Source organism: Natator depressus, chromosome 2, assembly GCF_965152275.1.
Source record: "Natator depressus isolate rNatDep1 chromosome 2, rNatDep2.hap1, whole genome shotgun sequence".
NCBI classification, from domain to species: domain Eukaryota; kingdom Metazoa; phylum Chordata; order Testudines; family Cheloniidae; genus Natator; species Natator depressus.
In genome coordinates, this window is record NC_134235.1 from 85076150 (window position 1) to 85100695 (window position 24546).

The 24546-nt window shown below is 41.8% G+C and overlaps 1 protein-coding gene across 1 annotated transcript in view; it reads right to left on the bottom strand.

Moving 5' to 3' along the window:
- Positions 1-24546, bottom strand: part of LAMA1 (laminin subunit alpha 1) — a 157983-nt gene that overhangs the window by 7857 nt on the left and 125580 nt on the right. The window contains exons 44-60 of the mRNA XM_074944605.1: positions 24157-24311; positions 22404-22547; positions 20676-20809; positions 20213-20363; positions 19536-19660; positions 16511-16661; positions 15489-15633; positions 11102-11243; positions 9416-9530; positions 9033-9203; positions 7698-7849; positions 6809-6994; positions 6076-6280; positions 4740-4852; positions 3623-3812; positions 1531-1689; positions 692-845 (exon numbers count right to left, since the gene is read on the bottom strand). Coding sequence (XP_074800706.1) covers positions 692-845; positions 1531-1689; positions 3623-3812; positions 4740-4852; positions 6076-6280; positions 6809-6994; positions 7698-7849; positions 9033-9203; positions 9416-9530; positions 11102-11243; positions 15489-15633; positions 16511-16661; positions 19536-19660; positions 20213-20363; positions 20676-20809; positions 22404-22547; positions 24157-24311 — 2592 coding nt within the window. The remainder of the gene's footprint in view (positions 1-691; positions 846-1530; positions 1690-3622; positions 3813-4739; positions 4853-6075; positions 6281-6808; positions 6995-7697; positions 7850-9032; positions 9204-9415; positions 9531-11101; positions 11244-15488; positions 15634-16510; positions 16662-19535; positions 19661-20212; positions 20364-20675; positions 20810-22403; positions 22548-24156; positions 24312-24546) is intronic.

Sequence of the window (24546 nt, forward strand, 5' to 3'; positions counted from 1 at the left end):
AACTATGTGTAAAGTGGTGAGAGTTAAAATTCCCTTACATGCGGTGAAGTTTCCTTTCACTCATTTAGTCTCTTACATCAGTACCCTGGGCTTAAGTAGATCTAAGGGAGTTTACATTGGTGTAGTTCAATATGTTGAGGAAACAGAAAAAGTCAGAGGTGCTGGAACAATTTGTATAATGGGGGTGCTGAGAGCCATTGAACCAAACTGTAAACCCTGCATATGATGGAAACCACTTCAAGCCAGGAGGTCTCGCAGCACCTCCAGTTCCAGCACCTATGGAAAAAGTGTAAAGTGAGCCCCATCCTTTTTCAAATTCACTCCCTTATACCTTCTGATTCCTCAGCCTTTAAATTACACCAGTTTAAACTCTTTTACACACACACACACACACACACACACACACACACACACACACACACACACACAACTTTTTTTTTTCCTCAGCTGGAGAAGAGTTAGGTCTTTTACTTGTGTCAGAGACTCCTTTGCAGACTGCCAGTCACTGGTGAGTGGGAAGGGGGCAGTCTTGGACGTAAAGGGGGAAGGAGTTAGTTAGAAATACATACCCAGAATATACAATAGTTGAATGAAGTGTCATTTAATTATGTTCATTGCATCTAAGCATAAACTTGATGGGTTTTCATTAGCACTAATTCAGTAAGCTATTGATTCCATTAATGACACTTACCTAGAGCAGCAAACCCGCTTCCATCAAAGAAAGTGCCTTCCTGTGCTGTTGCATAGCATTTATTCACAGCAAGGATGGAGACAGGGCTCTCTTTGTCAAGTTGCTTGTTGTTAATCATCACACTGCCAATGCATGCAGGGATACTGTGAGTGACCTAAGCGTAGTGAGATATAACAGTTAATACATAAGGCAAATTGCAGGCTGATCTCTCACAGCAATGCCTGACATCACTGTAAATTAAGGATTCTCTGAAGACAACATTCAGGGATTTAAAGCACCAACATAATTACTTATACAGTGCCGCAAATGTACATGATGCCTTACAGCAGTAAAAATAGAGTATAATCAAAACAGAAAACAATCCCTGCCTAGAAGTGCTAATAGTCAAAAACACATGCTTGAGAGGCCTGCTCCAGGGGTTTGCCATTGCCATTAATGGGAACAGAGAACAAGCCCATAAATTAAAGGCGCTTGAATTTGCTTCAGTACGTTATTATGAAAATCACTAGTATTTTTCTAACCACTGTTTTCATTAAATTATAGATTCAAAATGTTAACATCTTTGTTAGCCTGTAATACATTAAGTCCAATTATGGAAGAGGTAAGTGTCAAGTTACAATACACAGGGCGGCAGAATTGCCATAGATAACAGACCATCTAGTCCAGTATCCTACCCCAGTCAGTGACCAGGACCAGATGCTATAGAGAAAGGTGAAAGAAACCTGTACTGGAAAATTATGCTTCCTAACCCCAGACAGTTGGGGCTTAGCTTATGCTGTGAACCATCTGGGTTATCTCTTATACATTTTTAACTAAGATATTTTCAAAAGAAATCTTACATTTCCAGTATTTCTAGCTGTATAATCTAAAGGAAGCCCTCCCAGATAGAGCTTTCCTTCCACATCCAACGTGTTACCATCTCCCAGAGCATTAACTGCTGCAGATTCCTGTCCATCGACGGTGATTATGCCTTTTCGTTTAACATACTCTGTCTTTACCTAAAAGAAATAGCAAAGTTTGTATCAACCTGCTGCCCACAATAAGAGTAGGCAAGATCCATTTCTGAAGATGATTTCAGAGGCTAGCTTGCATTAGCATAATGTATTTGGAGTTACTCTGAGAAGTCCTCCACAAGTTGAGGTTATTTCAGAACGCAACAGCATTAATGCTCAAGGGCCTTCATCCCCAAATCACTGACATTCAAACACTCCATGGCCTGCATTGATTGCCTATTGTCCTGTGAGTGCATTTCAAGGTCTTGCTATTAGTATTTAACGCATTAAATAAAAGAACTAGTCTATTTTAGTTATATTTAAGGCAGCTTCAAAACTGTTGGTGGGGACCATAATTCTGGAATATTCTGCCCCTCAACATACACTAGAGCTCGTCTGTGGTGTCTCTGACTGTAGTGCCTCTTTACTTTCTTTGTGTGGTAGTTTATGTTGTTTGTTGCTCTATTTGTATTAGGCATGCAAGACAATATTCTGAGGACTCCCAGGATGGACGTGGAAGGTGGCACCTCTGTGCCATCCATCCCCACAGATGCCCCCTCAGGTCTCCAGGCACGGAGAAGAAGGGCAAGGACTAATGGGATGTATATTGTCTTCTCCACCAGCCTCAAGGAAAATTCACGCTTAAGTTAATGCTGACAGAGTTAGTCCTAACCTTTGTGCGTAGCTCCGGTGCAGCGTGAAACCCAACCTCCTCACAAAGGGAGGAGCCTCCCAGAGACAAGGGGGTCCAGTGGAGCTCTGCTGGCAGGGAACCAGAGAGAGGCAGGGTACAGAGATACAGGGCCTCTGCACTGAAGGCCCTGGCCTCCATTGGATTCTCTGACATCTGTGGCCAACACATATGCTTTCTCTACATTGCACCAACCCCTACCCCTTGATGGAGAAATCTGCAGAAAATTCTGTGATGAACCTGCTAAGCAGGGACTACATTTCCTATCAGCTCCCTCCCCACTGCACATTCCCTTCCCCCCGGCCAGGTAGGAGGAAGGATCCGGAACAAGGAAATGACTAGGCATCTTTGGGAAGCAGCAGTGACTAGCGAGGATCTGCAGAAGTTGGGTGCAGATAGGAACTCCCAGAAATTATGGGCAGAGCCGTGTGTGGAACAAGCTGCGTCTGCCAGACACTACAGCTGGGCGTAGATCTGTGTAGGGCTTATAGGGGAGCAACAATGGCTGGAGAGCGAGCCAGTGCAACAAGGCCCCAATGAGAGACACTAACTGAGCCTGCCCTGGAAACCTGCAAATTCTTATTTGCTTAACTAGGGACTGGACTGGAGAGGGAGACCCAGGCACTAGGCATGAAGATCCCTGACTCGACTGGACTGTCCCAGGGCTCTAACAAGAACAGCTACAGGTTTCTTTGAATTGTAGCTGTTTAAGCCTCTGTACCTATGGTATTTGCAACCTTTCCCTTCCTTCCAGACCTAGTTAAATACCCCTTTCCCTTAACCACATGTCTCGGTGATCATTGGGATCCACAAGGGCTAGCACCAGAAGGCCTAGCTGCTGAAGCATCTACAATGTTTGCCTCCAAATCATGGTACACCTAGCACACTACTGGCATCTTAGGGGTTCGGTGTATTCCAGCCCTGAGCAGCCCTAATAGTTACAACTCAGAGTTTCCAGGCCACTCCGAAGGATTTTCTCATAGAAGGGGTGATTGCTGCTTTGGCTTATTACTCCTCTTTTCATTAAGTAATTGTCTCTTAATAAGCTGAAGTACTTTATAGGCTATTAAGTGCAGGACTCACTTCACAGTTAATAAGAATAAAAAAGAGAAGTTCATTATTCAGGTATTTGAATTATTTCAGAACAGTGGCCAAGTCCTGCATGCAAACACTCTCGCTAATGTGTGGGAAAGGCAAGCAAAATTGACCCAATGACTGCAGGTGAGTTCAAGCCTCTTGGGTACCTACCGTGTGCCATTTGCCATCATTGATGGCAGCAGGGTGAAAGGCTACAGCTTTTCCTTTTCCAAGATCAAATAAGAAATAGAGTTGTCCCCCATGAAGCTGAAGGGCTGCATAATCAATCTGGTTCTGGTGAGCCAGGTAGTAAATCAGGCCACTAGAGGCATAGGTTCTCAGATTCAGCTGGACAGAAAGTCTAGACAGTAAAAATAGAATATTTTTCAAATCCTTGTTCTGTAGTGATAGAAAACTTCCCTGAAGACTAAAAGTTATTGGTTTAAAAAAGGATCAAAGTAAATTATAACCCACTGTATATGTTTGAAAGCATGACCAATAGAGTTTCCGAAATAAAAAGTAATACCATATATCAGAACACACGAAAAGCTTGTCACAGGGTGAGTGGGCTCTTTAAGGGGGTTGGATTCAGCTGCACCTTGTGAATGGCTCAGGCCACCTCTCCAGGTGAGGGAAATGAGCCCTGGGCTAACCTGGTAGAAGCCTGTGACTCATAGCCAGGCCTGCTGGAATATATAGAGAAGCCTGAGTTCAGGGAGAGACTGAAAAGATCAGGGAGATGCTTCTTAGCACACAGACAGATATCTAGGGAGTGTATATAAGAGCAGGGTGGGAAAGCTGGATACCAGCCCACTGGAGGAAAAACTGAGCAGGTGGACTCTCTTTAGCTCTCAGGACAGGTGGTCTGAGGAGTGAGTGCAGAAGGGAGCTCCTGCAGGGGATCCAGAGGGAATTGGGGAAGAAGTGTCTGGAATAAGACCTGGCTGGAGTATTTTTGTACTGGGAAGGAAAACCCTGTGAGAGATTTAGAAGCCCACAAGGAGCACAAAGGACTGCTATGCCTGAAGAGAAAGTTTGGGAGACTCTGATTTTGAGTTAAACTATTAATTTATGTCACTAAAGAAGATCCTGGGAGAGGAGCGTAGTTACAATCCACTAGGTGCAGTGCTTTAGTTGATAATGGCAGAGTAAAGAAACTGAGGCAGAGGCAAGGTCTGATGCTGGGTTTGGGGAGAGATACCACTCCTTCATACACCACTCCTTCATAAAAATTGTTCTCTTTGTCTTGCATTTAGCTGCATAAATGTGTCATTCAAGATATACCTACTTCCTTCTGACGGTAGACTGATTAAAAGGCAGAACTATGTGGCTGCCTTTAGCAAGGCCAAACTGGTGGGCACTGGGAACATGATCTGGTATTGAATCCTGTGCACACTGTCCCTGTTAATGAAAGAGCTTCATTAAAGAGAATATTCCACAAGAGATATTAAAATATGTTGTTGCTTAAGGAGTACTCTTTTATGGTGACATAGCTGTGCTGTTTGCTCCACGTGCAACTGACACACTGGAAAAATGTGAAGTGTACTGTAACAGCAATCGCCTGAACTCTCAGACGGTTGGGACATTTGGCAGGCACAAAGAAAATGAGTTATAATGACTAGACCATGCTTCACAGCACTAACACAAAAGTCTCTGCTAGTTAGGTGTTCTAGCTTTTGATTTATTAATTTACTTCCAGTTTACTTGTTCATTAGTCTCTCGGCCTTTGTCACGGGGAGGTCAGAGTAGAATTTTGGTGTGAAATTCCTTAGCTACTCTTGGTGGAGATATATTCTCAGCTATTCAGAGCATCAATACCTCTGAATCAGAGTATGAAACAAAATTATACTACAGGTCTCAGACGGCTTAGCATTTCTTTTTATAGGCATGTGGTATAAAATCCACAAAACCTATGTCCCCGTCCCACATAAAAACGATTACCAGACACTCAGAAAACACTCAGTCATAAAGATATACAGCTCCAGAAAGAGAAAAGTAATGCTGCACCATGTTCTGGGGAATATAGCCCACACAAAGGTATTGTGTGAACTACACAGAGGCCCAAGACTCACAGGTAAAGACTGTGATACTATTATTGATCCTCTGCCTCCACAACGGTCCGGGTTTGATCCTCAGCAATGAAAGCATGGCAGGGACTTGCAACTGTATGCACATGACCACTGAGTTTTGCATGGTGACATAACATTGATTCAATCAACTTTAATTTGCACTGCAAATCTCGGCATAGATCCACTTTGGCAGGAGAACACACCAATAATAGCAACTACTCTCTAACGTCACCTGCCTTGAGGTCTATATCCCCCTTTTTTATGCAGAACTCCTCAGTTGCAAGTGTACAGGTGGCTGATCATTGGCACACTTAACTGCATTTCCCTTCCTCATGGCCTTCAAGGTGTAAGGCCCAGAAGTGACTGCTGTACAGAGATATAGTATGATATACTATTGCTTTTTCCCTTACAAACCATCTTTTCAAGCCCTTGTTCATGTCATTTACATTCAGCTCTATCTCTCCATGACACAGAAGGGAAGTAAGCATATGGCTCTGTATCTGGGGCTAAGAAAAACACAGCTAAGACAGACCTTGCTCCCCCCTCAATACTCACTTTGCCGACAGGGGCAGCATGCACTAAGTTTGTTGTATGTACTCTCTTAATTTCGGTAAGAGGCCGCAGAGGAATTGGCAATGGCTGCAGTTCTGGTTGAATCTCAATATCCTCTGCTTGTATGGCAGATTTAGGCTTCTCTGAAAGCAAGCAGCTGTCCATATCCACATGCTCGTACCTCACTGCAGTGGTGAAATCCAGAAGCCTGGGTTTACAAAGGAGAGGGCTTTAAGTACATAACAGTACTTTACAAGAACTTACCAACTTGTCAATGGCTGAAGATTTGCACATCAGTGGAAAATGTTTCAAAAGGGTTAAGCACAGTGGGAGAAAATCATTAAAGAGTATCCTCTAATTCTACACAACAATGTTCATGCAACAGTTTTCTTGGCCAGATATCTTATTTGTGCATGCAAATCAGATCACTGGGAACCCAACTATGTGGGTTTGTGCAATGTATCTGTATGCATTAAAGGCACTTCTGAGGCTGACTGAATATCTGCAAATGTGGCCAGCAATACTCACTGTTGCAAGTTTGATACTAATCTCTTTTGCATTTTCCTATTTATTACAGAGTGCTGGCAGAATGCTTGCCCACAGCACACACACACAAAAAAGAGAGATATGGTCCATGCCCTGGAGATCTTATAGTCAAAAGCAACAGTTTACATTTTATATACACAGGCCTGCAGTTCCATTCTCCAAAAGAGTGCTGCCATTCATTCGGACTTACTGCATGTTAAAGATCAGATTTCTAATACAGCCGTAAAAAGATTCTGTCATCTTGAACCCAGAAATGCCCTCTCCTGCTGGAACCCCACCAGCGTAGAAGTTGGAAATATTCATGGGGCTCATTTCTGCCGACAAGCCAAGTCTCAGTTCTGCAGGATTACTTTCATCCACTTGTACTGTTATCATCCTGAAAGGGTGAAGCGGAAAATCATTCAACAAGGAACTTAATTTCAACGTCAGGAATGCCAGGTGCTAAGAAATAAAGATTCAGTGGCTCTAGAACACTTTTTATAGTGGGGGTGCTGAGAGCCAGCAAAACTGTAAAGCAATGGTCCCCAAATTTTTTACCTTGTCCTCCCCCCCTCATCTGCACCCCTCTCCCATCCCCTAAAGTTGGGAGCAGATAAGTGCAGCACCCCCCACACCCTAGTTCCCACGCCTATTTAAAGATTCAGAGCTTTTGATAATCCACCTAAACCATTTACAACTAAAGAGGTTCTTTGAATAATATTTTAATATTTAGTAGGATGGATTTGTTGAGTAGCTTTAGAAATGTGACGACTAATCCTGTTACAGGAGTAAATTGGACATGTATGTTTCTTAGTCAAATAAATAGTCAATTAACTGTCTACTTTTTCTAGCAATATTTAGTACATTTTACTCAGGTAGTCCAGACTGTCTAAAGCTTTCAAGAGAGCTTTTATGCACGACTTAATCAGTGGCTGTATGCAATTACCATATAAATCAGGACTCTTTCAATAACAACAGAAACACACAACCCTGATTATTCCACTGAAATGAGCTAGCTAAACCAGTTCTTCAGGGAACATGGTGAACTGAAAATGACATACAGTAATTAAACAAGTGGTACTGTTCACAGTCACATGTACCTCTTATTCCGGATCAGGATAACAGAATGTTCTTGCCCATCACTGTATGTTCCATTAGCAGGCTGGAGGATGATTTTTCTAGTACTTGCTCTGTCTCCTGCATTAATATGCACTGCAAGATGACCATCAATCAGCATGATGGAAAAGAAGGGCTGTGGAGATTTAATCATTCAATTAATTTTTTTACTGCAACTTTGTTTTCTTTCATACCCTATAAATAATACTGAAAGGGTGATGTGGTCAAATCTGCCACCAAATTTAGGTGTTATAGACAAACTCCAAAGAACTCCACAACCAGAAGAAAACATCCATCATTTATTTTATTTATTTGTTTTGTTTATTTTTAAAATTTCAGTGGAAACAAATCAAAAATAAAATACCAAAACATAAACTGGCCCCTGCAGTCAAATACTGTAACACTGTGACAGTGAATGAGAACAGATAACAGCTAGAGAACTAAGCCTTCTAACTAAAGAGACATGAAAGCTGGGAGTCCCTCTGTCCATGGTAAAAGCTCAGGTAAAAACGCAATCCCTTTATATCCCCATAAGATAGTGCTAAAGGAAAGGATGCTGGGATGCCGTCCTTGGACGCTGCTTGGGAGCTCCATCTTTCACACCAGCCTCCAGATAGCTGATATTCGATAAATTTGAAGCCAACAACCACCACCTTCTGCTGGAAAGGGAAAGGAGCATTGTCTCTCCCTCTGTTTTCCCTCTCAGTCCAGAGCCTCTTGAATGTTGTAAGTTGAGTGGGTGTCTACTATCCTACCCTTCTACCAGCCTCCTGGCTGCTACAATCAGATATCTGGGGTGCCTTCACTACTCTACTTCCTACCCAATCTCTGTGTTTGAATCTTCCTCCCCACTGCCTGCCTCTGTTGCTGTTCATAGCTTTTCTAAGTAGTAGCAGGATGAAACTGACTTGATTCTTTTCAGTTTCAACCTCTCCACATAACAGCAGCAAAATCAACAATGCTCTGGTCAGTTTTCACTCTGCTTCAATTCTGCAAAACCATGAGCAGCAGTAGAGGTACTGGAGTTGTCTGTCTGCAGATTCAGGAACACAACACTGCACTTGTTTACCTTTGGCTAATATTTGGCTCATATTTCTTTGCAACCATCAGGGCTAGATATATTTTTTTAATTTGTAATGCAAGTTTACATTCTGAAAGAGTCGATATCATTTGCTTGAGAAAAACTTCCTATTCACTCCCCAGTGGATTTTTTTCTAGCACTGCTATCCAGTTTATATTCTTAAACTAAGCAGGTGATCAGACACGTAGAAGCAAAGTTGTGAAAAAGTATTTAAGGTTTAAAAGCAGTCAGTACTGACCAAATGTGCTTGTCTTCGTCGTCGCTTCTCCATTCCCTTGCTGAGACCAGCCAAGATGATGCCACTACTGTTCTTAGTAGCAAAAGTTACCATCAGTTCTGATTCTGGAGACAGGGACTTAGGTAGCAACTCAATGTAGCCATCATTCAAGATGCTAACACTACGGATAGGCTGTTTTGCAAAAGGAGAGAAATAATTGATAACTTTTGTCCCTTATGAGATGTTGAATGTGAAAGAACAATACCAATAGTGGACTAATTGATAATTTATCAACAAAGCAATACACTTCTACTCTCTACATTGCATCACAAAACACTGATTCATTGTTTAATCCACAGCAATAATCAGATTATAACAACCTAAGAGAGCTGCCAGTTTCCTACCTCCAGTATGCACCCTTTTCTCACACCATATGAGTTTTTTAGCAAGTCAAAGGTAGAGCGGGATATTTCTAGGTTCTTAATGCATCCCACATATGTTCTGCTGTTAAGCCCTTTCCTGAAAGAAAAAATTAGTTTCCATGGTAAAAACAAAACACTGGTTTAATAATTTTAATTGGGATTTATTGGGGAAAATGTAAAGTTACATTATTCAACAGGAAAAGGAGAGACTGATTTAAAGGGCTGATCCTGCTCTTTGAAATCAGGTTTAGTTTTCTCATTGTTTTTAATGGGAGCAAACTAGAGCCAAAATGTAGCCACACAACATACATTAAATCTTATCTGAACTACCAAATCCAGAGGAGACAGCACTAAAAGCTGGAACACACAAATGTACAACAATGCACTGCAAAACCAAAGTATGACTCATTTCCAAAGCTTGGGGGTAAATCCTCAGCTGCAATGACACAGCTCAGTGAGGGAGGAGGTAAAGGCGCTCTATACCACCTATCCCACCCCTTCCTTCTTATTACAGCTGTCTGGTGCAAGTTAGAACAATCTAAGACCTGGTCTAACTTGCACTGGCTCATTGTGGCTTCCTAGGGGTTCAGCTGTGGGCACTAATTATCCAGGCACAGAGATGCCATGTAAAAATCTAACTACCTTATTTGCAAGAAAAATCAGATATAGACTTTAGAGCCATTATATTCAGGCTGAATTGAGTCAGCTTGAAGAATTGACCAGTGTGGGTGTGTAATAGAGAAAGCATATGTTGTAAACTGGAGACATCCACAAATTATTTTTTTTAAATGGCTCCTATTGGGATATTTTATTTTTGGTCTTCCTCTAGTCCAAGTACTGAGACAGAGTTGCAAAAATTCCATTTTAAGAGTTTTTAAAATGTATGCTGAAGAACAGGTTTTTTTCCATTAACACTAGTTGGAAACCATGGTGTCTACATAAAGTTTGCATGCATTCAGACTATGGTTTTATTTGATTTGATTTTACACTTCAGGAACACAGACTGATTTGGCTATTTTAAAAGGAAACAAGGCCCTCACTACTCTATCTATGTTAAAACCATAAACATTATAAAAAGCACTGGAGTAATGACAATTGTTATTTAAACAAGAGGAGTAAAGTATAAAGACATCAGCATGGACTACATCTAGTATATGGTCAGTTGATCCCTGGCACTTAGTGGTTTAAATTAGGTAGTGTGGTCTAGAGGATAGAGCACTGGACTCGGACCCAGACCCAGGAGACTTGGTCTGTTTGTGACTTGGGAGTGGGGAGGGTAATGTCACCTCTCTGCTTCAGTGTCCCCATCAGTAAAATGGTGACAATGATGTTTACCTCCCTTTGTAAAGCACTTTGAGATCCACTGATGAAAACAGTTAAGAATAAATAATAATAATGGCCGGCTCCTCAGCTGGGGTAAACTGTCATAACTTAGTAACTTCAATGGAACTATAAATTTACACAAGCTGAAGATCCTCCCCAGTACTTACAAACACATAAGCAGAGGGCAAAAACAGAAGGAAGAAAGAACACTGTACTTAGGGTGACCAGATGTCCAATTTTATAGAGACAGTCCCAATTTTGGGGTCTTTTTCTTATATAGGCTCCTATTACACCCCACCCCCGTCCCGATTTTTCACATTTGCTGTCTGGTCACCCTAACTGTACCTCACAGCCCTAGATCTTGGCAGTCCACCAATGTAAATTGGGTCCTTATCTGAGCGATTGAGGTCTGAGGCTACGCCAGGGGATTCTCCTTGCTTGGTTTCTTTATAATTAAGATTATATGCATCCATGACAGCCAAAACTCCTGCAAAGAAAGGAAGTAAAGATCAGCAAAATAAGACATGATTTTCTAGCGTGGCAATATTTTTGTATGAAATGTACAATAATTTTCCAAGTGAAATGAGTACATGTATAGTCATTTTTTCATTATAAAAGTTTAACCTATTTTACTCTCAAGATTTTAGATAAGCTAGCCAGTTCTTTTACCAAAAACAAACAGATTTTGGAGAAACCAACAGAAAAGTATCTATGTATAATAAATAAAGATATGATTCTGTCATTCATGACTTCTTCAGCTACAGCCTGCTGCAGCAGCAGGGCTGGAGCAGCTGTCAGCCCCTGCCCAGGAGCAGCAGCAGGACTGGAGCAGCGGCTGGTGGTCAGCCCCCGCTGCAGGAGCAGTGGCCCAAAGCTGCAGGAACATCAGGCTGCCGCTGCAGAAGCAATGGCTCTGGGCCACAGAAGCAGTGGTCAGTGGCCACTGGGTCAGCCCGCAGGAGCCAGAGCAGCTGTCTGGAGCTGCTAGAGCAGTGGCCCAGAGCACTGACCTGGGCAGCAGCTCAAGAAGTGGCCTGAGGACACCAGAGCAGCAGCCAGAGCAGCAGCCCAAGGGGATGCCAGAGCAGCAGCCGGAGCAGTGGCCCAGGGCTGCTAGAGATGGAGCAGCAGCCAGGGACGGAGCCGGGCTGGGTCAACCACCACCGCAGGAGCAGCGTCAGGACTGGAGCAAAGGCCAGTGGTCAGACCCGATGGGGTTCCCACTGTAGTCCTTCCCTCACAGACAGGTCATGGGCTTCCATGAATTTTAATTTATTGCCTGGGTCCTGTCTGGGACTTTTATTAAAAACACCCATGACAAAATCTTAACCTTAATGATAAACTACATTTATTGTTATTATCCCTCAGTCCTCCATCATGGGGATTTAAAACAAAATAGCCCCTCTGTGAATGGGCACGCCTTCACTCTTCTGGGGAGGAGACTAACAAGCTCTTCTGCCCTGTTCAACACCAACAAGGGGCACTGCAATGCTTTTTTTGCCTGGAGTGGGTGGAGTTTTAACAGGGAAAACTGTCCTACAGGAAGGAGCAGTGAACAGGAGGAGGGCTGCTCTGCCTCAGAGACTGCTGACAGCAGAGACAGGCCAGCTGAGAGAGAGACAGCAGCAGGCCTCACCCCTCCCAAAACTGCACGGCCCAACTACAAAGCAGTATGCCCCAAGAGGAGGGGCCAGAGACTGACCCCATTAAAAGGCAATAAATGTGTTGACAGAATAAGCCCAAAGGGTTGAATCCAGAAAGACTGCCTGATTGCCAGGCCACCTTTGCCTTTCTTTGTTTTCATCCAGATTTCCCTCTCTAAGGGAAAGAGAGAGGAGAGGACCTTTCTTTTGGCTGTTTGTTTTACTAAGAAAACCCTTCATGTGCTACAAACAGTGGGGGAAGGACATTATAAATGAACAGAAGTAGGACATTATAAATGAACAGAAGTGGGGCCCCTGCTCCCCCACACCTTCACAAAATCTTTAAACATAAAAAGGGAAAAGCTATTGTCTAAAATGTATCCCCATGAGTCACCAATAAATCCTGACCACAAATTGACTCCGTAGGTTTGGGTAGTTAGGAGTTTTGCTAAACCCTCCATAGAATTCCTGCATTTTAGGTGCTCAAATGCACTTGTTCCCCTTTGGCTTTCCTTAACATTCTCGCAGTGCCTAAGAGCGCTGTCTTCTGGAGGTCACCGATCATGATGTCTTGTATCCTAATGTGTTCTTGAATTGTTCGTTCGTACCCTTAGGGATTGCTCCAAGTACTTCAGTAATCAATGGGATGGTATTTGTTCTCGTCTCCCATAATTATTCCACTTCGTAGCATAATTCTTCATACTTCACCATCTTCTCTTCTTGTTTTTTTTTTTTTTTTTTTATGTTTCTGGCTGCTAGTATGACAATATTAATTGCCATGTTCTTGTTTGTCTTTTCTACAAAAACTGTTTCCAGCCTCTTTGCCTGCACCGTTTGGTCTGTGAAAATTGCCAGATCCCATAAAATCTTAACCTCTTCATTCTCTAGAGCTCTTTAAAATGTGGTGGTCATAATACCACATGGTTTATTTAAATCTGTTATTTGGCTCAGAGGCTCCAATGAAGCCACTTGATGATCTCACTGTGTCTGGTCATATATTCCCTCCCAGCTCCCGCAGGAGCTCAACACGTCCTGTTTGGAACATATTCTGCAGTTTGGAGAGTAGTTATGTCGGTCCGTTTTGATTCCAATGTAATTAACCTTTAAGGGTGCACTTATAATGAGGTTCTCTGTCTCTCTTGAGGTATCCTTTTACCACAGTTCAGGGAAACTGCACCTGCATTTCCCTCTTATGATCCAGCAAGGGCACCCACTCTTAGGGAGGAAGGGGCTCCTCATAACTGAGGCTATATGGTTGTATTGTACCTGGAGCTTAAGAAAGAGACAAACAATAAACACATGTGGTGAAGGTACCTTGGTGGACCTGTGTGCTGATTAATTCACCCAGAAGGTTTACCAGGCAGGGTTTTCCTGGAGAGGAAAAGGGAGCCCATTCACACCCAACAAGAGGTTTTTCTGTGGTCACAAGTTCATCAGCTGTTAGCTCAGAACAAGCCCCCTCATGAATCTGGGAGTTACTCCTTTAGGCTGTTATTGCCTTTTGATCCTGGGAATAGGTAATTCAGAGAAAATGGACCACTCCCCATGATAAAGCTTCAAAAGATCCAGTCCAGATGTGGGCTTTTTCATTCCCCTCCTTGCAAGTATTTCCTAGGAAGCTTGCTCAACTCAGAGATCATTCTTGTCTTAGCCCTTTGTTGAACAGAATCCTTTGAAGCACGTAACACTTCTGCTTCCCATTAATCATGTCTCCCAGACAAATTACACACAATTCCACAGTAACACATAAACATTTACATTTTTAATACAGTGAGCTCCTAAAATACTTAAACTTAACAAGGTTTAACTTAATTCAGTAAGGTTTGTCCAGCATATTGCAGGAAGCTGTCATATCTGTCACACTGTCACGCCTGCTACAAGCCATGAGTTTGCTAATCTTTGATCATTAAAGGGTTAGATCTTTCTTCATCACTCTCTGTTTGCTGATTTCTGTGTAAATCTTTCAAGTTTTTCTTGGGCAATTTGCTTTCTCTTTTCTTTTACGCTTTCTTGGGCTGGGACACATGCTTTCGGCCACTGCTTGTTATTGCGATCAGAGGATCTTCACTCTGGTTGATTCCTCATTTAATTTGCTGTTATATTTTTCATTGTCTGTAGCAAACCTTTTTCTCTATCATATCATCAGATGTATATCCTATCCACCTCCTGACTGATATTCATTACTCCGTGCATCACCAGGAGCTTTCTTGTTTGGATGTCAAATTTTTTCTTCTCTGGATTCCACTGGATTGCTCCAGCAGTGTATGGTACTACTGGAATCACCACATATTAATTCAGATTAAATTCTTCTATGTGGGTTTTATCCTTAGAGCCGTTCTTATTTGTCTGTAATATTCTTTCCTCACTTCTTCTTTAACTTCTTCATGTTGTAACTTCAACAGTTCCCAGATTCCAAGGTATTTAGAGGCCATGCTGAGAAATATCTTGGATAGTACCTTCGTTAACTTGTATGTCATCTGACCATAGCTTTATGTTTTTTTATTATTAATTATTATTATTATTACAGTAGCACCTAGAAGTCCAGTCATGGACTAGAACCCCATTGTGCTCAGCGCTGCACAAACACTGAACAAAATGATGGTCTATGACCCAAAGAGTTGGACTGCAATGCATAGAGTAATGAATATCAATCAAGACAGGGATGGGATGTAAAGCTAATGATAGGTCAGAGAAAAAGATCTGCTATTAACCCTTATGGACTCCTCTTGTGCACTTATAATGAGGCTGTGGAGGAAACAATTGACTATGAAAAATATAACCGTGTTCCAGTGTTTAAAGACTATTTAAATGTGTTTTCCTTTCTTCCTACACATTACACATAAAAAAAAACTAACAAAGGGAATAATATCAAGGTCAAGCTTCATTCACGCATCAGAGTGCTCATATGCCATGCAACTAACTGGCATTGCCATTACTTTCAACAAGAGAGCACCACAAAAATGGCTGTCAAAGAATGAATGTGCAGTGGGAATTACCAGACAAAACTGGCATGGAATGGTGACATTCCTAATGACTTCCAACACTTATCTGTAAAATGATAAACTTTTACTTTTCAGTCTGTGTCCTACCTTGCTTCTTGTTACGACTGAATGAGATTTTGTACCATGTTCCATTATTGTAACGATTTTCAGTTTTAAGCGTAAGAGGTCCTGAACCAAGATCAACAGTTAATCTAACTTTGCCATCCACGAGCTCTAGGGACAGGAAATCTCTCTGCAGAAAAAAATATACAGATACACTGAGTAAAAAAAACATATGTAATAATGAATACTTCAAAGATCTTGGGATATCCTTATTAAAAACTGCAAGTGATTAATGTATCCAGAATATCTTGTATTCAGGGCACCTACTTTTCCTATGTTCAGAAAATCTAATCTCCTTAATACCATTTTAATAATAATAATAAATAATAATAATAATAATACTAGTACTAACATTAAGTGAGCAACAATCAGCGAAGCTAGAACTCTGTTTGCCACGGAAAAACACACAATTTGCATTTTTACAGAGAATCTAGTTTTTACTACTGCCATCTGGGGCAGAGAGTCCAAGCCCCAGGGACCCGTTTCATTTCAGTCGCAGAAAAATGTGGATTTTTAGGTTTTTTTAATCGGATAATTTTGCATTTTTTATCACGGGAAAACTAGGATCCCTGGTAATAATACTCTGGAAGGCTATCCCCATGTTTGGATTCCTTCTGTTTTTACCCCATCACTATGAAGGGTGGTCTGACCCACCATCAGGATTGGTTACCCCATTTGCTGAAGCAGGTTTCAATAATAAATGTCACATATACATTTCCTTTGTTGATTTGGGGCCCCTTGATAATATCTCCTCAGATTACCACCCTTTTTTAACATATTTTGAATTATCATCATGGACTAATACTCCATGGAGAATATTTGTATTTTAATTCTATTGCTTCTAAGAGATTCTCAGAGGTCAAAATCATATAAGATATCCATGTCACAATACATGGTGGTAATTGGTTCCAAGACAGAGAAGCAGAAAGATGGGGAAAATCAAACCTTTACAAGGTTAGTTTCCAAATACAATTTTGATCAATGTAAAATCTCAACAGTTTTCTTACAGTGCCATTAGAAGCAAGATACAGCAGGAGCCCATTAGGTGAGAAGGTGCTGAAAAACATGATTATCTGAGTCACAGTGGAGCGGAGGGCCCTCTCCACAACTGAATATCCACTGCCGTCAAAATGAAAAGAAGTATCTTCATCCTGTGGGCTATACAAATGAAAAAGAAGTAGCTGAAATGCTGAATACCACAAGACAGATTTGCATTTTTCCAAACACAGTATTTCATATGCAACCTCGGAAAATGAAATCAGTTGGGGCAGCCACTAGCAACATAATTAGGAAGTGAAACCATAGAAGGAGACTTGAATCTTGTATGCCATGAATAATTAAAGGATTCCAGCCAAGGGCCACTTTTATTATTGAATCTCTGAATATCTAGTTTAGCTTTGGGGGAGAATTTACACAAGATAGAAAAACCTGTCTTTACCCCTCTTCATAATAGAAAAAACAAAACAGTTCCCAAAGGAAATAATTAATTGCTACCACTCTGACTCTCAAACTTAAAGAATACCATGCATTTTCCCAAATTCCTTGAATAACTGGATTTACATTACAGCAAATATTCTGTTATCCTTTTTTCCTTGCAATGTTTCTTAAAAAAACACATTTTTATACATAATCATGCAACACCCTCTGCTGGTTCTAAATGGAAAATTCTACAAAAAGTTGTTGCCAAACCTATTTCATTTCAACCCTATTAAGTCTGCAAACATTTAGAGATGTAAGCAGAAAACACTCTTGCAAAATGGTACACTGACCACCAGCGTTATCTACTGGTGAAGCAGGGATATGACAGGATATATCCCTTTTCTATTACAATTCTGTCTTGTGAGGTCTGTCCCTGCTTTTGTGGCTCAGCTCCCTCCCTAGCCAGGTCACACATTCCAGTCCACCCTTTTGGGGATATACAAAAGGAAGTCTGATATCGGGGAAGTCTTTCAGTGCCTGCAACAGCTTCAGGGCTTTCTCCTTAGTCCAGGGACTTGGAGTTTGGACTCTTGAGCATTCAGGGTTTTCCCCTGCTGGATTCCTCACCAGTGTAAAGGGCCCAAAACTATTCCTTAATGCCTTGTTTTCCAGCATGGGATTTGTATACCCCATTGCATACCCTTCCCCAGGTCTTGTCTTCTGCACCCAGGTCCCCACCCTCTCATGAAAACTGCATAATTCTGGGGTTGGCATTCTTCGTGTTGTTCAACCAGCAAAGACAGGCATGGTCTGTTACTAACAAAAAGGGGTTTCCCAGCAAACAGTATCTTAGGGCATCTACAGCCCATTTCTCAGCTCAGGCTTCCTTTTCTATGACTGAATAGGCCACCTCCAATGGGAATAGTTTTCTATTTATATAGAGGACCGGTGGTTCCTCTCCCTCAACATCCTAGGAAAGGACTGCTCCAAGTCCTACATCAGAAGCATCTGTTTGTAGTGCGAACTTTTTGGAAAAGTCTGCATGAAAAAGTACCGGTTCTTGACACAGAAAATCTTTTAGAGTCCTAAATGCTCTGTCGCAGGCCTCTGACCAAACGATTTTCTTAGGACTGGTATTCCTCACGAGGGCTGTGAAGGGTGCTGCAGTTGTGACAAAGTCAGGTATGAGTTGTCTATAATAGTCTGCTGTGTCTAAAAAGCATCGTCTCTGTTTTTCTGTTGTCAAGATGAAGCAGGCTGCTAAGGCCTGTACTTTGCCAATTAGTGTTCATAACTTGCCCCTCCCCACAGTGTAACCGAAATATGTAACTTCCCGGTTTGCCATCTTACATATGGCCAGGTTCACAGTGAGTCCAGAACTCTCAAGGGCCTGTAGGTGACATGTCATATGTCCTCTTCCATGGTGTCCCACATCTTTCATGGGAGTGGTCACGGGTTCTCATGGACCTGTTGTCCTGGTTTAATGGCTACGTGACGATACACAAGGTGAGTCCGTTCAACGTGGCAAGGTTGAAAATATGGAATGGAAGGATTCAATTAGTTTCTGCATTTGGGCCTCCTGCTTTGGTTGAAGCTCTTCCCCCATCGCTATGGCTTGGGATTCTGGGGTCTCTGGTGCTTGAGGGCCTAGTTCAAGTGGATAGGGTGTTATGAGGAGTACGTCTTGGTCTTTACAGGCCTTCAGAATGTTGGTGTGGTATACTTGAGTTTCCTTTTTCTTCCCTGGATGCCAGATTTCTTAGCTGACTGATCCCACTTGTCTCAATACCTCAAATGTCCTCTTAGATCACTTTCTACCTAAGTTCTCTTCTTCCCCACAAGGTAAATTAAAGAATCAAATTAAAGTTTCTGCCCTTTGCAATCAGTCACCAGTCTCTCCTTTGCAGGCTTTGTCGGGTGGGTGATGCCAGGTCTCTAGCTGTAGAGTTCCTGGGCTATACTTCCCCAGAGCTCAGAGAAGAGGTCTGCTCCCTTCCACTGCCTGGCTCCCAATAAGTGGCTCTGCTTCCGTTTTAAACTCACCTCCAGCTTGTATAGGCTTTGCAGGAATAGCAGGGCAGAGTCACCTGGGCCAGAGCTACTCCTTAACCCCTTGTTCTCCAGTGTACAGTTTGTACACCCCATCACAAGTCCACAATCCCTTTCCAGAATAACTGTGAGAGTGGTAATAAATATAATAGCCACAAATTTGGAGTGGACTTTTAAAATAATGCTTTAGACCTCTTTCTTTCACTGGGAAGGAATACATATGCCTTGTTTGCAATGATTACACAAACCAAATATTCCAAAAATATAGATGTACATTGGTAGTCATTAGTTTCAATGGACAAATACACACAACCAATGTGAAAATATATGTGGCAAGTTGTGGAGCCATGTGATCAATTGTAGAACCATATCATGAACAGAAAAACCACGTGGTAACTAAATTTGGCATCCACCTTAAAATTCCTCTAATAATCAATGCAGTACTACAATTTGCACGAGTTCACCGCACTTTTTAACTAACATACAAACATATATAAAAGGTTATGACTATATACAGACACTCCCACTCTATGCTTTTCAGGAAAACAGTGGTCAAATCACTACCTTCCAAAGCATCCATTGCATGCGCCCTCTCTTTTAATGTAGTTCCAAAGACCAATAGATTTTCCGTTCAAGGATGCCTCTCCCATGCATCCTTTAAAATGAGTCACCTTAACAGCAGGAGATTTCTGTTAGAAAGGAAACATATTAAATGAATAAAATTAATGTTAAATACTTTGGAACTTCTCTATCCAACTTCTCCATTCAGTTCTAATTCATGTTAGGGGAAAATCATAACAGAAGAACAAAAAAAAATGTTAGCATTATTATTAATAATCAGACTTTACATCGCGGTGGAAGAGTTTTGCAATAAGTAAAAAAGAAAATGAAAAGTCCTGACCCATTTATATTCAATTACATGGATAACAATGACAAATTATAACAAGTCATGGAGGATAGAAAATGAGGAGAAACAGAGGAGAAAGGAAACTACTTAGTATGAATTAACACCTCCTATGCACTCACACTCAGCACTTCAGAATTACCATTTTAAACACAGTTTCCTGGGGATTTTTATAATGAGATGATAGCTCTGGATACCATTTTGCACCCTTGCCTTTTGTGCAGCATACCTGACAATTATCTCTTTGGAGTATCCAATTGGAGCGATTATTTCTAATTGAAAAAGTATTTCTAGCACGATAAAAACCTTTTACAGTATAGCATTTTCAGATTTTCACCTTGATTTGCCCTCCAAGTCCTCCAACAAATATTAGTGTTGATTTGTTTACATCCAGTACAGTAGCTGTCCCAGGAGCAGTTGCAGTTTTACTTAAGGACTTCTGATTAGAGCTCGTGTCCTCTATGCTCAATGTACCAGTTTTCCCAAACCTGACAATCACAAATACAAATGGATTAAACGCTTTCAGAAGTTTCCGTGCATGGTCCCCGCTTACTACTGCTGAACTATTTCTTGCACTGGGTAACTAAGTCGCCGTTACTCTTCTACGCTGCACTGAACCACACTTCCACATTAGGTAAAAATTCATCTGAATTACTAGCAGAAATTGAACTTTCATTTTAATCCAGTTTACAGAATAAAATATTTATGTTACTCACATTAATGGTGTCCTGGTCTATCAAGAGGACTCCTAGGTGCTATGGCAATACAAATAAATAATGAATGAATGAAACCTCTGTTACCTGGTTATATGTATTCTGTGCCATTTGTTGTTGTCAATTTGAAAATTTGGATATTCCAGTCTTGTTGCTCCTGAGCCCACATCCCAAAGGAAGGCCACCTTACCACGTCGCATCTCTACTGCCATGAAGTCACTCTGGAAAATGATGATTCTTGCTTTAACGCATTACATAGGGTATGTCATTTTGTTTTGTTTAATAAATTTCTTTCCAACTGGATGACTATAAAATCTCATATCTGTTTCTAACACTTTTCCTTTATATCCTACCTTCATGGATCTTTACGATGAGCCAAATCATGCCTAAGGCTGCGAGTTTGTCACGGAGGTCACGGATTCCGTGACTTTGCAGCGGCCAGTGTGCCTGGCTCAGGAGCAGCTCTGGCAGCCCCTGCGCCAGTCGCACCGGCTGCTGCTGGGGCAGTCTTGGGCCACCACCCCTCCACACCCCAGCAGCAGAGTTTGGGTGTGGGAGAGGGCAGGGGGTTGGGGCATGGGATGAGTGAGGCAAGCTCTGAGTGGCTCTTACCTGGGGGGCTCCCAAGAAGCAACGACATCCCCCTTACTCAGCTCCTATGTGGAGGCGTGGCCAGGTAGCAGCTCTGCGTGCTGTCTCCGCCTGCAGGCACTGCCCCCGCAGCTCCCATTGGCTGCGGTTCCTAGCCAATGGGAGCTGTGAAGCCAGCACTCTGGGCAGAGGCAGCATGCAGAACTGCCGGGCCACACCTCCGCCATGAGCTGAGTGAGGAGGATGTCGCTGCTTCCGGGAAGCCCCCCAGGTAAGCACTGTCCAGATCCTGCCTCACCCTGTCCCATGTCCCAACCCCCGCCCCCTCCCACACCCAAACTCTGCTGCTGCTGGGAGTGGGGGGGAGGCACGGATCGAGGTAGGGAGCCTGCCAGCCCCACCCCTCCAGCACCAGTGGGGGTTCTGGGCTGTGTGCCACCGCCCATCCCCCATCCCCACATCTGGGCTGCCTGCCCCACTTCACCTTCTCCCCCCTCTTACACCTGGAATGACCTCAAAAGGTCAATGCAGAAATAACAGGAACATGAAGCACTGGAGCTATGCAAACCGTGCATCTACTGGGATAGTGGGGAACTTGCCCATGTGCTGTTATGGGAGTCCTGCCTGATACCAGATCAAGCACCCTGACAAATGGTGAGTCCACCTTGTGGAAGAAGGATTCCATGCAAGATAATGTGCACAAGATCACTTTTATCTTGTGTGAGTATTATCCCATACATTGAGCAAGGACCTCAGCATATGACCAACAGAGCCAAATCTTGATTCCTCTGGAAGAGCAGGGGATGACCCTGGCAGCAAAACCAGTGCACTGTGTGGGTGTGTGGTGCAGAGTGAGGGGAAAAGGCAGGCTTGCTGGATCTTCTGCTCTTATCCTCTTTCCTGAAGGATGAGGTGGGTGGCATGTAAGGATCTCTGGGGATTACATCAGCCCTACCATGGTCTGGGGCAGGGGATCATTTCCCTCCTTCTCTAATATACATCTGCCCAGTCCCTAGTCTGGCTACTTGGTATAAAGAAGAATGGAAGTCAAATATATTATATATTCAGAGTATACTTTTAGTGAATCTCCACAACACTTTGATGAAGTGAGCTGTAGCTCAAGAAAGTTTATTCTCAAATAAATTTGTTAGTCTCTAAGGTGCCACAAGTACTCCTGTTCTTTTTGTGAACACTTTTAGTGAATCTCCACAACACTGAACTTACATTGCCACTGCTACCCAGGTAGAAGAGGAGGTTGTCAGGTTCAGTTGTTTTCACATTTAATGTTAAGATGTTGTAGTTAGCAGAAGAAATTTGCGGTGAGTAGGCACGAATACAGTCTCTATCTGCTGAGATTGCAACTTTAATCTGGAAAAAAAAAATGGTACACTCTGTGTACACAGCACTTAGCCCTGGAATACAGATTTAGCCTTTGTCTAGCTAAATTCAAGCCACGTGTTGAGACAACTTCATATGATTCTAAATATTTGGCAGTAGGATTAGCTACAAACACACACAACTATTGACTGGCTGGATATGAGTTGAAAAAGAGTAGTGGTTTAGACTATATAGAATAGGGAAGAAAGAGGTGCCTCAGAAACTACTGGTCTAATCATGGGATTTAGAGCCAGAAATTCATCATCCAATAATAAACCTTGAGCTTGAGGGCACATATTAGGAAAAACACTATATTAATAACAAAAAAGACTGGAAGTCTTGAGAAAATGTGAAAGGTCTCAGGGTAATAAAAACAAACAAAAGACAACAAACCTTTGGGTTTACAGACAAAAACAACGTAGCTAAAAATCAAACAGTCAAAGCATCTGCAAGAAATAGCAATCACAGAATTTCAAATTACTAGCAAAAAATTAAGTAATTCTTTAGAAAATCTGTTTAGGAGCCATTTAAAAGTTTAATTTAATAAAGAAGCACTTACATGGCAGATTTCTGACTCAGATTATCGTTGTTACAAATATTGGGCTCATTGCTGCAAACCTTTGTGCACTCTGGTAACTTTAGTAGTTCTGTTGACTAACATATATGAGAGTTTGCATGATCTCTAGCCCATCTCTATTTCTAGTAAAAGCGAAATCAGATTGAGGTGCAAGAGAACAGGGTAGCTCATCTTCAATGCTCAATTCAATATTACCTCTAGAAATAAGTTGCAATGAGAGAAAACCCTTATCTTCACCAAATTCTCACAAAAATAAAGATTACAAGGGAATAATATGAGTCTTTAAAACTGCGAGAGGATTTTACTCATAAAAGTTATACTTTTTTCCCTTAGAAACCTCTGTAGTCTATGATACACCAGGAAATACTACTTCCATTGTTCTATACCAGACTCATTAACTTTCCATGATCAGTAGATTGTGAAAAAGAAGCATTCATGTGTATGCTGGGTTTTATTTAAAGAACCAAAAGCCTGGATAATTTTTGTCTTTTAAATCTAAATTTCCCTCTGCCTTAAAATGATATGCCCAGGCTTAAATCAAATGTATGGGGAAATGTTACTGGTTTCAAAAACTCTCTTTGTGTTCTCATGATAACAAGATATAGTTCATAATGTGGTTTAATTGAATCTCATCATAATCCTTTATATCACTGATAAATCCATTCCAGCCTCTCACACCAACTTCCTTCCAAAGGCCTGGAGATGCCCTGGAAATACTCCCTTAAAAATAAGAGGCAATGGGGAAAAAAGAACAAGGAAATAAAACCTCAAAAGCTCAGTGCTCTGACAAACCAGAAGGCAAAGAGATCATAGCTCAAAGTCTGAATTCACACCAAATGCCTCAATATTGCAGTATATATGATATTGAGAACACCAATAACTTCTGTTACACCAAAGAACAACAGGATGGGTGGGTTAAAGAAGGAGTATAAGGCTTTCTGCCTTTAAAATATTTTTTTGTTGAGGAGGCACAAGGGAAACCAATGAACCTGAAGCTAGAAATTTTGGGAAAGATGTACTTACAGATGCTGCCTGTTTGCGGGCTTGACTGATGAGCTCTTTAATTTCAGACAGATTTCTGCTCAGGTTCTCTTCCAACATTTTCAGAGGTTTCAGCTTGTCAAATAAAAGATTGGCTTGTGCTTCCACTTCTTTAACTTGTCTTTCAGCTGAGGCTGCTGCCAAAATAAGAATGAGACGTTCAGACAGATCGAGAGGGAAATTCACTATTCATTCCTGGAATGCACTGGCCAAAATGGGATATTTGGAGTCATTTATTTCAGTAGCTTTAAACATCTGAGAGAAAAAATATACATGTATAAAAAGCTTATGTGATTTCTATGTATTCTGTTTAAAAAGGAAGTCTACAGCTAGTGCATTTTTATTTAGTCAGGCAAAAACTTTCAGTCCGTC